Source organism: Hemitrygon akajei, chromosome 1, assembly GCF_048418815.1.
Source record: "Hemitrygon akajei chromosome 1, sHemAka1.3, whole genome shotgun sequence".
Lineage (NCBI taxonomy): Eukaryota > Metazoa > Chordata > Chondrichthyes > Myliobatiformes > Dasyatidae > Hemitrygon > Hemitrygon akajei.
In genome coordinates, this window is record NC_133124.1 from 56,249,579 (window position 1) to 56,264,901 (window position 15,323).

Genomic DNA, 15,323 nt, shown 5'->3' on the forward strand with positions numbered 1-15,323 from the left:
GCATCATGTTCACAAAGAAACATTTTTATCTAGTTTGACCTCTAGTTGTGCAAGTGACTGTTCTGATTGCTAATTGTTCTACAGAGGGCCTGATTTGGTATTAGTGCGAAGTATAAATATTTTTGTGCATATATATAAGCAATCCCTGGGCATAGCTGTTTGCAGAGTATACAAAGTCTAAAAAGATTGTGTAGAAATGTCTCTGTGTTGTTTTAACAGAGATATTAGAGGATTTATAAAAAGAGAAAATGGTGGAAAAGTCTAAGCAAAGTGGTAGTTATAGTGACGAAAATCAGTTTCAGAACAATGAACATTCACCAGATAATTTACAGATTAATGCTTTCATCAAAGTTGTAGAGTTTGAGATTTGGCACAGTTAGAATTTTATTGCAAAGAGTAATGGCACACTTTAGCAGTGAGTTGAATAAGCCGTTAGTCAGCAGGAAGGATACTATAACATCATAAAAAGACAATGTTGTCTAATTTTGTAGACGTTAAAACATGGAAAAAAATAAACTGCTGCAAGTAGTAACTGGGTCAAGCAGCATCGATGGCAGCAGAAATGATGTATCAACATTTAGGGTTGAGACCCTTCATCAGGATCTGGCTGTTAGGTGGGTGGGGTAGAGGGGGTGTAGGAAGGAGGGTGAAGAGAAAAGATGACCAGTATTTTCAGGTACCCACACAGTCCCTGTGTTCCTCTCTCACTCTCACCAATCCACTCAGATTCTCTCTCCTTGTCCAGCTCTCTCTCTCACTTCTAGCTCCATCTGTGAATCAATCACCTCCTCATCTGCTTCCAACATCACATACCTGCTATTGCCCATCCCCCCTTCACACTTCAATGTACTGGCCATCTTTCCTCTTCCTCCACCCTAACCCTGTCCTTATACAGAACCTCAACCTGAAAATGTGATACATCTCTTTTTCATCCACTGAGGCTTGACCCATTGACTTCTTCCAGGTTTATATTTTTGAACCAGATTCCAGCATCTGCAGTCTCTTGTGTCTCCTTACAACAAGTTCCTCCTTTAGACTGGAGAAAAGTACCTCTTGAGCAGACCCTGTTTGTGATTCACCCCAAAATGTTCGCTGATAACTAGAAATTAATTTTAATAATCTGTGGTGGCATAATTCTAACTTCAATGTTTAACTGCTAGAAAAATAAACATGTCATATCACTGCAAAACCCTCCCTGCACCTCAAATACCAACCTGTAGACAGAAGCTTTAAGACGATGGGCTAAGTAGTAATTAAATAATATCCGGTTAAGTGGTTTCTCAAGGGAAGCCGTGCAGGCAAATACATCCCAGCCAATGGAGAAGACTACCGCTGCCTTCAGTGGAGACTGTTGACCAATCTTACACAGGTAATTCAAGAGCAGCATTCTGTATCAGGCACGAAATGAAGATGTGCTTATTAATTTGATTTAACAACTCATTATATTGTTACTAAGATTTAAGCTTACTAAGGACCGGCTGCATAACTGTAATGGCTATATCCTCCTCAGAATCTTGTAGCATGTATCTCGCCCGTTGATATGCTAACGCCTTTCTATCTTCTACAAGGCATTATTCTGGAACATGATGGAATACTGTCCTGTTATCTGCATGAATGTACAGCAGCTCCAACAAGTAAAAGGAGCTACAGCTACTCAACCAGGCTACGTTGATAGCACCCACCAACTCTCCAACCACCTGTGTTCTTTGCTGAACATTGTGTGCAATGTGCCAGACTGTGTGGCGACACTTACAGGCTGTCCCCAGTACGTGTTTGGATGCACGTGGTTGCTAATGCAAATAACACGTTTCGTTGTATATATGTGATATATAAATGTGAACTTGAATCTATTTTCACAAGGACCAATGCAGGGATTCAAGGTGGCAGCTCACCACCACCACCTTTCCATGCTCTATGAAGGATGAGCACTAAATGAAGGTCTTGCAAGTAGTTCCCAATCCCAAAAAATGAATAGATAAAGAATGCTCAATTCCAATTTGGATGAAGTCAAGATTTAAAGAAGAAATTATTTATTTTGGTGACCCTGGCTTTCAACGCTGTAGTCTGTTTAGTTAGGAATCAAGTTCTTCACCAAAAGAAAGTGGATTCTGAAGCAGTCGAAACTGTTCCTTGTGTCACCTTCCTCTGACTGAGGGAAACTCAGAGGATGAGATACCACCAACTTTGCTTTTATTTTAATGGTTAGTTCAGACCACTGTCTTGGGTGCCAATGCAATTTTCCCACCCTTAAAATGCAAATGGGAGGGGGAGGGGAACATGGAGATAATTACACTTCCAGAGCACAAAAAGAGAAACAGCAAAAACATGTTGCTTACAGTTAGATGCATATACTTCATTACTTTTTTTTTTACCAGAAATGACAGTCAGAAATGGATGTATTTATTTATTATTACTGGTTGCAATTAAACTGCAAAATAAAATGGAAGAAGTCATTTTTATTTGGAATTTCAAACCTTCCCTTTTCTGAGATCATTGTATTATTCTGCTGGAAATTTGTCAGGATTTGTGCTGAGGTTGAAGCTCTGGCATAGAATCATTGACATTAACCCCATAAACCTTGTTGGAATTTTACTTTAATCTTTCTGTGAATGGGTCATCTTCCAGGCTATTTCTAATGGTCTCCTTCTCAGTGTTATCTAATTCCTTAACAAGATAAAATGTACAGAGGCTTTTTGTAGAGTCTGAGGGCCCCAAGCAGCAAGCAGATTTTGCAGAAGCACAGTCTGTACATTCACGGCCCGGTACATTCCTCATTCAAGCTGGAGACCGTACCGGCTTGAATGAGGAGCATTCAAGGAAGAACAGAGGAGATTTGTAGAATAAAGCTGCTAGGCTGGTAATGCTATAGCACAGTGAAAGCATCCTCTATAGAGTCAGGTGATCACACAATCAAAACTCAGCAAGCTTGTCATGTTATCTTGTGCTGAATAATTACATAACTAGCAGGAGGTGGAGTTAACTCATGCAGTTGAATTCTCAAAAATAGCCTGTAAATACAAAAGCAAAGGCTGGAAGATATGCAACTATTTCTATTTTAAAACACCAGATCAGTAGTCTATCTTGGTTCCTCCAAAAATCCCCAGCACCCAATACAGCCAGTTTTAGGAATATCCTTAGAGTAGCACTAAGGACTTGTATTACAGAACAAACAGCACTTTTGTTTTGGTTGTTAATTTACAGCACAGCAATGGCATTGTCCAACAATATAGGAAATTATTAAGGTTTATCCTACCCAAAAGGATAACCCAAACCTGGCAAGTTGTACTATAAAATTAATTTTATATTTATAACAATGCAGAAGGCACCCATTCAACCCATCTGGCCTATACTGGCTTCCAAGGGAGCAATCACGTTAGTCCCCTTTGCCCTCTCTTTATTTCCTGTGCCCATGTGACTCATTCTTTCTCACCCATATCTATCAACATCCCTTTGACTCTTTCGGCCATTTATCTATAATTTACAGTAGCCAATTAACCTACCATTGTTTTTTGGGATGGTTCCTTAAGATTGTTATAGCCAGGTGTGCTAATGGGGATAAGCTCCCACTACCTATTAAATGGTGAGTGACTCAAATAGCCTCTGACAACCAAGTACAACTCATGGCCTTCATGTGTGGCTACTAAGCCCAGCAGAACCGTTTCATTTGTCAGGAGAAGGGGTAAAGGCAGGTTACTGATGCCTTAAAACCAGTTGCTTTGGGCAGATGGGGCTCGTCAGCAGTGGCTGGCAGCTCATCTAATTTCAAATCTCCGCTGCCTTGGGTATACCCACTTATGGGGAAGGCTCCGGGAGTAAATCCTGAGGGAAAAATCCAGTGTTGGACTCCCTAAAGCAGTCTTGTGTTGAGCTCAACTTTGACAGGCAACTCCTGTGATGCTGCTGGTGCCAAACTGTATCAGTCTCTGCCGTTTGTTCCTTTGGGTTATCAGATGCTTGGAGATGGGGAGTTTCCTACATGGACAACAGCTTGCTCTCCATATTGTACTGCCCTGTCTAGTGCATCTAGACAGGTAGGAGACAACATTCATGGTCAACCCTGACCAATGAAGGCCTCAGGAGATTCTTTGGGATCTAAGAAGTTCCTGAGCACTGGGAGGAATGGCATACGGTCATGCAGAGTTTACTCCACACAGAATTTAGGACTGAACCCGGATCCCTTCTCTAACAGCTGTGCCACCATGCCACCCTCTGAACCAGTGAAACAAAAGAACATAGCTGTTGCTAACAGCACTATCAAGCAATATTCACTAAGCAATAACATGCTCATTGCTGCACAGTTTGTGTTTTGGTATGTTAAGTTAGCGCAAGCTTCTACAATAGGACTGATTTCTAAAAATGATAAGGCCATCATTATTTTGGTTACAAAGCCACGTAAATGAAAAATGAAAGGTAATGGGAAATAAGGGTATTGAACCACAAAGGTATTAAGAAATGTAGAGTCATAGCGGGATGATGATATACATGATTCCAGATTCCTGAATGTGGGAGAGGTAGACAAGATAGTTAAGAGGGCATATTGGATACATGCATTTATTGACCTGGAATATAGAACAAAAGAGCAGGGATGGCAGGACTATATTCAACACTGGTTAGACCAGGGTTTCTGAACCAGGGTTCTGTGAGAGATCGTCGGGGGTTCTGCGAGAGATCATGATAAAAGAAATAAACATTGTTTTTTGAACTTCACGCAATGCTAGCGCTCGCAGTGGTGGGCAGTATCTGAGCAGCCCGTTAGCAATCTTGTTAGAGATCTCTGTCCAGTATGCCAATGCGCTGTGGGACCATATGCTCAGTTTTTGATGTAAGATAGGAAACACCATTGATAAATGGTGAGCACTGTATTGCATGTAGGGGAGGACGGGAGGCTGATGAGGAGTGTGAAGTGCATTTTCCAAACATTGAATGGACTCATCCAACTTGGGCTGTGACATTAGCCTCTTCCTCCCGAATTATCTCCCACAACTCCCTCTTATGCACCCACTGACTAACTTATGGGAGTAAACTAACTCTACCAGTGTAGTAGAAAATTAGAGGGAAATTTTCATTCAAAAGAAGGAATTTTTTCATGCTGAAACTCAACAGTTGGTCTGCCACTTTGCTTTTGAAAACATTGTAAAAGGTGAATTGTGTAGGTTAGAGGCGAATTGTGCAGTTTTCACATTTTTTGCAGTTTTCTTGTTTAGTTATTTATTATGTTGTTTTTTATATTTTATTAACCCTTGTGTTTGGACAAGATGCAGGATGAGAAATTGAAAAGGTTGAAAAGCTTTCACTCTCAAACAGCATGATAAGTCAACATATTGATGACTTGTCAATGATGCTGAAGAGGTTTTGTGTGATAAATTGAAAAACTATAGCTTGTCTATCCAGGTTGATGAGTCAACAGATTTCACCAATAATTGTCACGTCATAGTATTTGTAAGATTTGTAAATGCTGGTGAAATTCAAGAAAACTTTTCCTTTTGCAAAGAGCTGCCTGAAACAAGCAAAGGCCAAGATATATTTAATGTTTGGTCTTCATGTCTGGAAACAAAAGGTCTGGCTTGGAGGAACTGTGTTGGTATCTGTACTGATGGTGTCCCATCAATGGTTGGCTCCAAGGTTTCGTTTCTCTTGTTAAAAAAAGAAAATCCTGATGTTGCTACTAAAAACTGCTTTCTTCACAGAGAGATGCTGATGTCAAAAACTCTTGGAGATGAAATGAAAAATGTTCTGGACGTTGCTACAAAAATGGTTAACTTTGTTAAACAAAATCCAGTTCATTCAAGAATGTTTAAAAAACTGTAGGAAAACCTGGACAAAGAGCACACCAATCTCCTGTTACATACAGAAAAATGGTGGTTTATTAAGAGTTCTAAACAGGGTGTTTGAGCTGAAAGGTGAATTGCAGGAGTATTTTCAAGAAAATAGAAGGCCAGATTTTGCTGAGTGCTTTGACAATGAAGAATGGCTGCACAAACTAGCCTACTTAGCAGACATTTTTCATCATATGAACCAGTTGAACAAGTCTCTGTAAGGCCCTAGAGAAAATGTTTTGACTTCAAGGCACAAGACTTATGGATTTAAAAGGTAATTGTTTAGAAAAATCACACTTTGAAAGAAAATCTTGAAATGTTTCCACTGCTGCTTGGGCTTGTGAGTGAGGAAGGATATCAGAAAGTCTTGAGTCTTATTGAAAACAGAAATTTATTTGGTTTGCTTTATGAGTTTTTAAAATTTATGAAAGGGAAAGAAAGAGATTAATTTCAAGAAAGGCAAGCTAAGCCTAACTATTGTTTTTTTTCAAGAAAGGTTGGCGAAAATTTATTCTCTACTCAAAAGAGAAATGACAATTATTTTTAGGTTATTATATCTACAACTTACTGATCATGCTAATGGACCGTGAGCTGTAGATAGAATAATTTTTATGCAGAGGTGCCCCGAGACCTGAAAATTATTTCAAGGGTTCCTCCAGGGCAAACAGTTTGAGAAAGACTGTGTTAAACTGTTGCTCAAGTACCTTATAGAGTTTTGGCCACCACATCACAGGAAGTGTGTGATATCACTAGAGAGGTCCTGGATGAATTGTACTAAAATGTTGCAAGGGATGAAGTATAATAGTTATAAGTGACTGACTAGGCTGGGCATATTAAAAAAGATCATCTGAAGGAGTGCAGAGCTAGTAGAGCCTGCACCAAAGAGATGGGGTCACTCCTGACCTTATGTCCTTTCAGCATGGAATTTGCATGTTTTCCTTGTGATCTTGTGGAGTTCCTCCAGCGTGCTCTGGTTTCCTCCCACATCCCAAAGAGATGCAGGCTAGAAAGTTAATTGACAGCTGTAAATTGCCCATGTTATGTAGGTGAATAGTAGAATCTGGGTTTTGGTGAGAGTTGAACAGAATGTGGGGAGAATTTGAAAAAAGGATCAATGTGGAATTAGTGTAAAATGGGTGTGTGATGATCAGTGCAGATTCTTTAGACAGAAGGGCCTCTTTCCATGTACCATCTTACTATGGCACATTGAGATTTAATTGAGATAAATAAAATTTTTAAAGGGCTTAGACTGTGTGTGCAGGAAAGACCTTTCTTCTTTGACAAAACAAGCAATAAATTTGGGCATAGAATTTAGTCAATTGGTAGAAAAGTTAGAAGAAAATGTTTTTTCATCCAAAGAATGGAGAGATCCAGAAGTCATTTCTTGAAAGGATGGAGAAGGCAAAACCCCTCATCACAAATAGAAGGTGCCCTGATTAGCAAACCAGGAGACATGATCTATAAAACAATGGCCTAATGCTGGAACAATGAAGTAATCTAGATAGCTCCATTTTGTCAAATGGACATGAATCTGATTCTTTGATCTAGCTGAGTCCCTGTCCTTGAATTCACAATATAATAAAATTACTGGAAGACTTTACACACAGACCACAGCAGTTGAATAAAACAGTTCCGCACTGTTATTTCAAAGACTTTGTGGATATGTATTAAATTCTGTATATGGAGATAATGGTTAAAATTCCATGAAAGAATTAAATAAAGCAATATCAGACAACTTTTGAGATCAAACTAATTAAAAATTTGCTTAGACAGGCCTGATGAGGGAGACAGACTTCAAATAATTACATAACACAGGAGACAGACATGGAGAGTTTTAAAGAGTGAAAAGCCTCCTGGATTTTGGCCTTGTACAGTGTTGCTGGGGAATCATATCATAAGAACAAGTACAGAAGTAGGTTAGCCTGTAGACTGAAGAAAATGAAACTGTGGTAAAATATGCTTTTTTCTGACCTAAGCCTCCATTTATTTAGGCTTTAATCACTGGTTGGATCTTCAGAGCACAAAAAAGAAATAAACACACAATGTTAAAGCCCTAACTCTGATTTACAATTGTATTCAATGAGGCTCCAGACCACTATAGGATTAATTGATATGCTGACAGAAAAAAAAACACAACTAAATTTGAGCAGGTTTGGAGTTACACATTCACTATAAACTATTTGTTCTTCTGATATGATGCCAGATAACTAGATAATTCTTTAATCCATTCAGTTACCTCATGCAGCATTCAAATGAGTTTTGCGTAACAAATATGATGAATTTTCAATGTACAGCAAATGATCATGTGGATATTTAAGATGCCTCAAGTGACATGATAAGGTGTCATATAATTGTTTGTTAAATGGTTTCCTGCTCCACCTAATTGATACTACATCTCAATATGCACAATCTTTTCTAAACTACATTGAAATCCACTGACAACACACACAAAATGCTGGTGGAACACAGCAGGCCAGGCAGCATTTATAAGGAGAAGCACTGCCGACGTTTCGGGCTGAGACCCTTCGTCAGGATGGTCTCATTCGTCCTGACTAAGGGTCTCAGCCCGAAACGTCGACAGCGCTTCTCCCTTTAGATGCTGCGTGGCCTGCTGTGTTCCACCAGCATTTTGTGTGTGTTGTTGTTTGAACTTCCAGCATCTGCAGATTTCCTTGTGTTTGCACTTGAAATCCACTGGAATGTCTTGGATCATTTGCTTTCACCTCATGGATTCTGAATTTCCCCACACATTATGGCATGTTTATCAGCATACTATGTTCTCATTTTGTTCATAGGGAACTCACCCGCCCATTGAGGCTCCAGCTGCCATCAGAGGTGCTTCTGGAAAAGCATTCTGTATATGCAAAATGGCCATTTCCAAATCTTCAGTGTTTGCTGCGCAGTAAGTTCTGGGAGTCTAGACCAGTCATACAAAGTGACAGTGTAAGTAATGCGGGTGATCCCATTGCAGAAAGAAGTTAATCATTATCAGGTGTAATGTCCCAAATTTACTATGTTTCGAATTCTTTGTACAACCATAAATTTAAAACTGAAGCAAGATTCTCTAGTGAAAATGATCACAATTTTCAAGTATAGCAGATGTTCTCTAAAATGTGGATAATTTTCCAAATTACTTAGATCTGGAAATAAATATTAAACTGAAAAATGTTTCACATTTTCTACCTAGAAGTAGGATGTGGTGGCATTGTCATGCAGTTTTTGAACAAATAACTAGACAATTGTTTCAAACACATGAATTGAAAGCCCATCGTAACAGCTGAGAAATAAACTAGTTAAATAAAACTTACTTCTTTTAAAAGAAGTTTTAGTGATAGATAGTACATAAAACATAGAAAAGTACAGCACCCTTTGGGGTGCAAAGCTGTGCTGAATCAATTAAATTAGTAATCCAATGGCCAACTGAACTAATCTCTTGTGCTTTCACAAGGTTTAAGATTCAAGATTGTTTAATGTAATTTCCATTACACAAGTTTAAGGCAGAATGAAGTAATTGTTACTCCAGATCCGATGCAGCACCAAAAATGCAATAAGATAAAGAACACAATAATAGTAAAAACACAATAAATTGAAATACATAGATGGCATACATACATACATACATACATACATACATACATACATACATAGATTGATTTTATGTCCAGAAAGCGATGCTAAGCACAAGAGTGTCTGGACATAAGGTGACTGACAGGAATGATGAAGTAGTGGTGGTGGATGGAGTTATGGAGGGGTAGAGGTGTTGATTAGCCTTACTGGTTGGGAAAAGTACCATAACTGTTTTTGAGTCTGGTGCTTCTGGTGTGGCTGTTATGTAGCTTCCTCCCTGATGGGAGTGGAACAAACAGCCCATGAGCAGGGTGTGTGGGTTCCTTCATGGTGTTACTGGCTCTATTCTAGCACCTTTTTTTATACATGTCCTTGACTGGTGATGCATTGGGCAGTTTTGACTACCTGTTGTAGAGCTTTCCTGTCCACCACAGTGCAGTGTCCGTATCATGCAGTGATGCAGCTTGTCAGGATGCTGTCTACAGCACAGAATAACTGAGTATAGATATGCATGCTCAACTCTCTTCAGCCCCCTCAGAAAGTAGAGGCATTGGTAATCTTTCCTAAATGTGTATAATATATTCTGCGACCATGTGCAGTTATGTGAGATGTGAAGTGAACTAGAGGTTTGAAACTTTGCAGTTTCCACTGCTGTGCCAGTAATGTAAAGAGGGGTGTGAGTGTGCCAGCTCTCCTGAAGTTGATAACCATCTCCTTCGTCTTGTCAACATTGAGAAAGAGGTTTTTTGCTTGGCACCAGGTGTCGAGCTCTTTGTAGGCCATCTCATCGTTGTTAGTGATGAGCCCCACCATTGATATGTCGTTGGCGAACTTGAGAATGTGATAACTTGGCTATTTGGCCATACAATAAAGTGTGCAAAGTCCATATCCTTCTGTTTCCCTCACATTCATGTGCCTATCTAATTGTCTCTGAAAAGTCTCTAATGTATCTAATGTATCTAATGTACCGGGCAGCGCATTCCGGGAACCCACCACTCTGTGTAAAAACTTGCCCCTTGCATCTCCTTTAAACCTACCACCTTTGCCTTAAATACATGCCCTATGACTTAAACATTTCAGCCATGGGAAAAAGATGCTGTCTGTCTATAGATAGCCTCTGACATTCCAGAGAAAACAACCCAAGTTTGTCCAACCACTTGTTATAGCGCATACTCTCTAAACTAGGCATAGTCCTGCTAATCCTCTTCTGCACTCTCTTGAACCCGATGAGGTTTTGGGGTACTTGGAGACTAATGATAAAATAAGTCAACATCAGCGTGGTTACTGTAAAATAGTGGTTACCAACCTTTTTTTAAAAAATGTTTTTATTAGTTTTTCAAAACATTTTACAAATTAAAAACCCCAAATCCCAATGAGGAGCATTAATACAGTGCAAAATTAAGCATACAATAACAATATGCTACAAAGGAAGAGAATTTAACAAAAAAGCACCTAAATTAAAGACAAGTAAGCTTAGTGTCCTCCCCAAGCCCCACAACACAAGAAAAAAAACAACAACAACTCCAGACCAACCACCACACAGTATAAAGAGTATAGTTCAGGACAGTCAAACTCCCAGACTGTGAATACACTTAGCAACAGAGGATAATAATGCCTACTACCAGAAAAAAAAGGGAGCTGAAAGCAAGGGACCGAAAAGAAGAAAAAAAAAGGAAAAAAAAACCCTAGTCAAGAGGAAGGTTATGAAAGTACTCGATAAAAGGTCCCCAGACCTTATGGAACTTTAGATCCGAATTAAGAACTGAATAATGAATTTTTTCGAGGTCCAAGCAGGCCATAATGTCGTTAAGCCATTGCGCATGAGTGGGCGGGGCAACATCTCTCCATCTAAGGAGGATCAAGCATCTAGCCAGGAGAGAGGCAAAGGATAGTATTCGGCATTTGGTCGGACCCAGACATAAATCTGTCTCGCCCCAAAAACCGAACAGAGCAATTAAGGGGTTTGGTTCTAGGTGCTGATTCAGAATACCCGATAATGTAGTGAAGACATCTTTCCAGAATTTCTCCAAGCTAGGACAGAGCCAGTACATATGGATGAGAGAGGCCGCGCCCCTCTTGCATTTATCACAGAGCGGACTAATGCCAGGGTAGAATCGAGATAGTTTGGATTTAGACATATGGGCTCTATGAACAATCTTAAACTGTAAAAGGCAATGGCGAGCACAAAGAGAGGTTGAGTTAACCGATTTGAGAACTGAGTGTTACCAACCTTTTTAAGCCCAAGACCCCCTACCTTGGCCTTAGTGAAAGGCAAGATCGACCTACTGAATCGTTTAGAGAAAGAACAGCTCAGATTGCACTTCCAACTTGAGGCCTTTTACTTGGGCTAATTGTATTTGAATTACATAAAATGCTTTTGTCATACTTTCAAACTAATTCAACCAAGAAAACACTGTAACTAGCATATCAAACAGGCCATAGCTGTCTTTCTTTAAGAATATTACAATACTTCATACCTTTAATTCTAAGTCTCATTATTTAATTTTATTTCAACACGAAAAATAAATTAATAAAAATTGACTGTTGCACTCAGTGTGATGACTGGGGCTGAATACTTCCTGCTAGATCCCTGAAATTTGGCTCATAACTACGGCGGTAAACTATGTATATCTGTCTGGACACGCCCCTCTGCTGACTGCTCCTGTGGCTCTTCCCACAGACCCCTGTATAAAGACGATTGGGGCACTGCTCCTCCCTCAGTCTCCGAGGTATCATGGTCCCTTTTGCTGCTAATAAAAGCCTATCGTTCACTTCCTGTCTCCAAGAGTTATTGATGGTGCCTCAATTTTATTAGCAGCAATTTTAAAACATGGGGAGCATTTTATTGGATCTCGACCCTCAATCCCAGGAAGCCGGTGATGCTTTCAAACTCTGGCTAGCATGCTTTGAATCGTACCTGGAGGAGATGCATGTGACCGATCCTGCCACGATGCACAGGGTTCTCCTCTCCAGAGTCAGTGCAAGAGTCTACTCCATGATCAGAGACCAAACGGACTACCAGGGTGCGATGGATGCCCTCAAAAGGCAATACCGGCGGCTGGTGAACACCGTCTACGCAAGACATCGCTTAGCGACACGGCAGCAGCGGGCCGGAGAGTCGAGTGCTGAGTTTGTCTGAGCCCTACAGATACTCGTGCAGGTCTGCGACTGCAGGGGACTGACGGCGGAACAGCATGTAGATCTGCTAGTCAGAGACGCCTTCGATACGGGGATCAGGTCAGTGTACGTGCGCCAGCGGCTGCTGGAACACATTAATCTTACCTTACATTCGGCGATTGAGCTGGCCGACATGCTGGAGGCCGCTCTGCACAACGCTGACGCTGTCCAGGCGCGCGATCTCCCGCCGGCCCCATGGATGCTGCAGACACCGCAACCCGCCGGCGAGTCAACCTCGGCTGCTGCCAGTCGCGAGTCCATGAAATCCCCGCAACCCACCAGCGAATCCACCATGGCTGCTGCCAGGTGCGAGTCTGTGAAGTCCCCACAACCCGCCAGCGAGTCGACCACAGCTGCTGCCAGTCACAAGTCCGCGCAGTGTTACTTCTTCAGACTCGAAAAGCACCCCCGAAAATGCTACCCGGCCCGAGAAGCTACCTGCTCCAGCTGCGGCAAGAAGGGCCACTTCGCCAAGGCCTGTAAGTCCAAACCACAAGCGGGGTCGAGCAGCGCTGCGTGTGAGGCATGGGGGTCGCCATCTAGGTCGCCACCATCTTGCCTGCCCGCCTCGTGCGAGGCAGGCCATCTTTGTCGGCGCCACCTCGCCCTGCCTCCGACCCACGGGTGCTTACCGGGCACCAAGACGGCGGTTCAACTCTGGCCTCCGTGACCCTCAACCAAAGCGTTCCATACCAGCTTGCAAGGTCAATGATGGACATCCTGGTGGAGGGGCACAAGACTAGCTGGCTGTTTGACACGGGCAGCACTGAGAGTTTTATTCACTCGGACACGGTGCAACGCTGCGGACTCGTGACACGGCCGGTAAGCCAGAAGGTCACCATGGCTTCTGGATTGCATTCCACAGACATCCCAGGGGATTGTGTAGTGACACTGATGGTGCAGGGCACAGAATATCGGAACTTTGCGCTACTGGTCATGCCTCAATTGTGTGCCCCTGTGCTATTGGGGCTCGACTTCCAGAGCCACCTGAAAAGTGTGACAATGGAGTGTGACGGGCCCCTCCCACTAATCATTGTCAGAAATCCTCAGTTCTGTGGGACTTCATCACATACCCCGCTACTGACCACACACACACACCGACCCGCACATCCCACCCAACACAGATAGAAAGCAAAGGGTAGCGGTGAATGGGTGTTTCTCGGAATGGCAGGTGGTGACTAGTGGGGTGCCACAGGGCTCGGTATTGGGACCACAGCTGTTTACCATTTACGTTAACGATTTGGATGAAGGCATAGAAAATAACATCAGCAAATTTGCTGATGATACTAAGCTGGGTGGTAGTGTGACATGTGATGAGGATGTTAGGAGAATTCAGGGTGACTTGGATAGGCTGGATGAGTGGGCAGATACTTGGCAGATGGTGTTTAATGTGAATAAGTGTGAGGTTATCCACTTTGGGAGTAAGAACAGGAAGGCAGATTATTATCTGAACGGTGTAGAGTTGGGTAAGGGAGAAATACAAAGAGATCTCGGAGTCCTTGTTCATCAGTCACTGAAGGTGAATGAGCAAGTGCAACAGGCAGTGAAGAAGGCTAATGGAATGTTGGCCTTTATTACAAAGGGAATTGAGTACAAGAGCAAGGAAATCCTCTTGCATTTGTACAGAGCCCTGGTGAGACCACACCTGGAGTATTGTGTACAGTTTTGGTCTCCAGGGTTAAGGAAGGACATCCTGGCTGTAGAGGAAGTGCAGCGTAGATTCATGAGGTTAATTCCTGGGATGTCTGGACTGTCTTACGCAGAGAGGTTAGAGAGACTGGGCTTGTACTCGCTGGAATTAAGGAGATTGAGAGGGGATCTGATTGAAACGTATAAGATTATTAAGGGATTGGACAAGATAGAGGCAGGAACTATGTTCCAGATGCTGGGAGAGTCCAGTACCAGAAGGCATGGTTTGAGAATAAGGGGTAGGTCATTTAGGACAGAGTTAAGGAAAAACTTCTTCTCCCAGAGAGTTGTGGGGGTCTGGAATGCACTGCCTCGGAAGGTAGTGGAGGCCAATTCTCTAGATGCTTTCAAGAAGGAGCTAGATAGGTATCTTATGGATAGGGGAATCAAGGGATATGGGGACAAGGCAGGAACCGGGTATTGATAGTAATTGATCAGCCATGATCTCAAAATGGCGGTGCAGGCTCGAAGGGCCGAATGGTCTACTTCTGCACCTATTGTCTATTGACTACAGCCGCACTACAGACACCACTTGCAGCCTCTCCACCCTCAAGATCCCTCCCCCACCGCTGTTCGCCAACCTGACCCCCGACTGTAAACCTGTGGCAACTAAAAACAGAAGGTACAGCATGGGGGACACGGCCTTCATTCAGTCGGAGGTGCAGCGGCTGCTCAGGGAGGGGATCATTGAGCCAAGTACAAGTCCTTGGAGGGCCCAGGTGGTTGTTGTTTGGACCGGGCAGAAAAATAGGATGGTCGTGGACCATAGCCAGACCATCAATAGGTTCATGCAGCTTGACGCAAACCCCCTACCCCGTATCGCGGATATGGTCAACCAGATAGCTCAGTACAAGGTGTACTCGACCATAGACCTGAAATCCGCTTACCATCAGATCCCCATCCGCCCAGAGGACCGCCCCTACACCGCCTTCGAGGCAGGCGGCAGGCTCTATCACTTCCTGTGCATCCCCTTCTGTGTCACGAATGGTGTCTCTGTCTTCCAGAGCGAAATAGACCAGATGGTGGACCAGTGCCAACTGAAGGCCACGTTCCCATATCTGGATAACATCAACA

The 15,323-nt window shown here is 42.4% G+C and overlaps 1 protein-coding gene across 3 annotated transcripts in view; it reads right to left on the reverse strand.

The window, feature by feature from the left end:
• Positions 1-15,323, reverse strand: part of abhd3 (abhydrolase domain containing 3, phospholipase) — an 87,656-nt gene that overhangs the window by 19,586 nt on the left and 52,747 nt on the right. For 2 of the 3 annotated variants that reach the window (XM_073043557.1, XM_073043538.1), the window contains exons 5-6: positions 8,621-8,733; positions 1,215-1,388 (exon numbers count right to left, since the gene is read on the reverse strand). In XM_073043557.1, coding sequence (XP_072899658.1) covers positions 1,215-1,388; positions 8,621-8,733 — 287 coding nt within the window. The remainder of the gene's footprint in view (positions 1-1,214; positions 1,389-8,620; positions 8,734-15,323) is intronic. The other variant, XM_073043548.1, reaches the window with a different exon arrangement.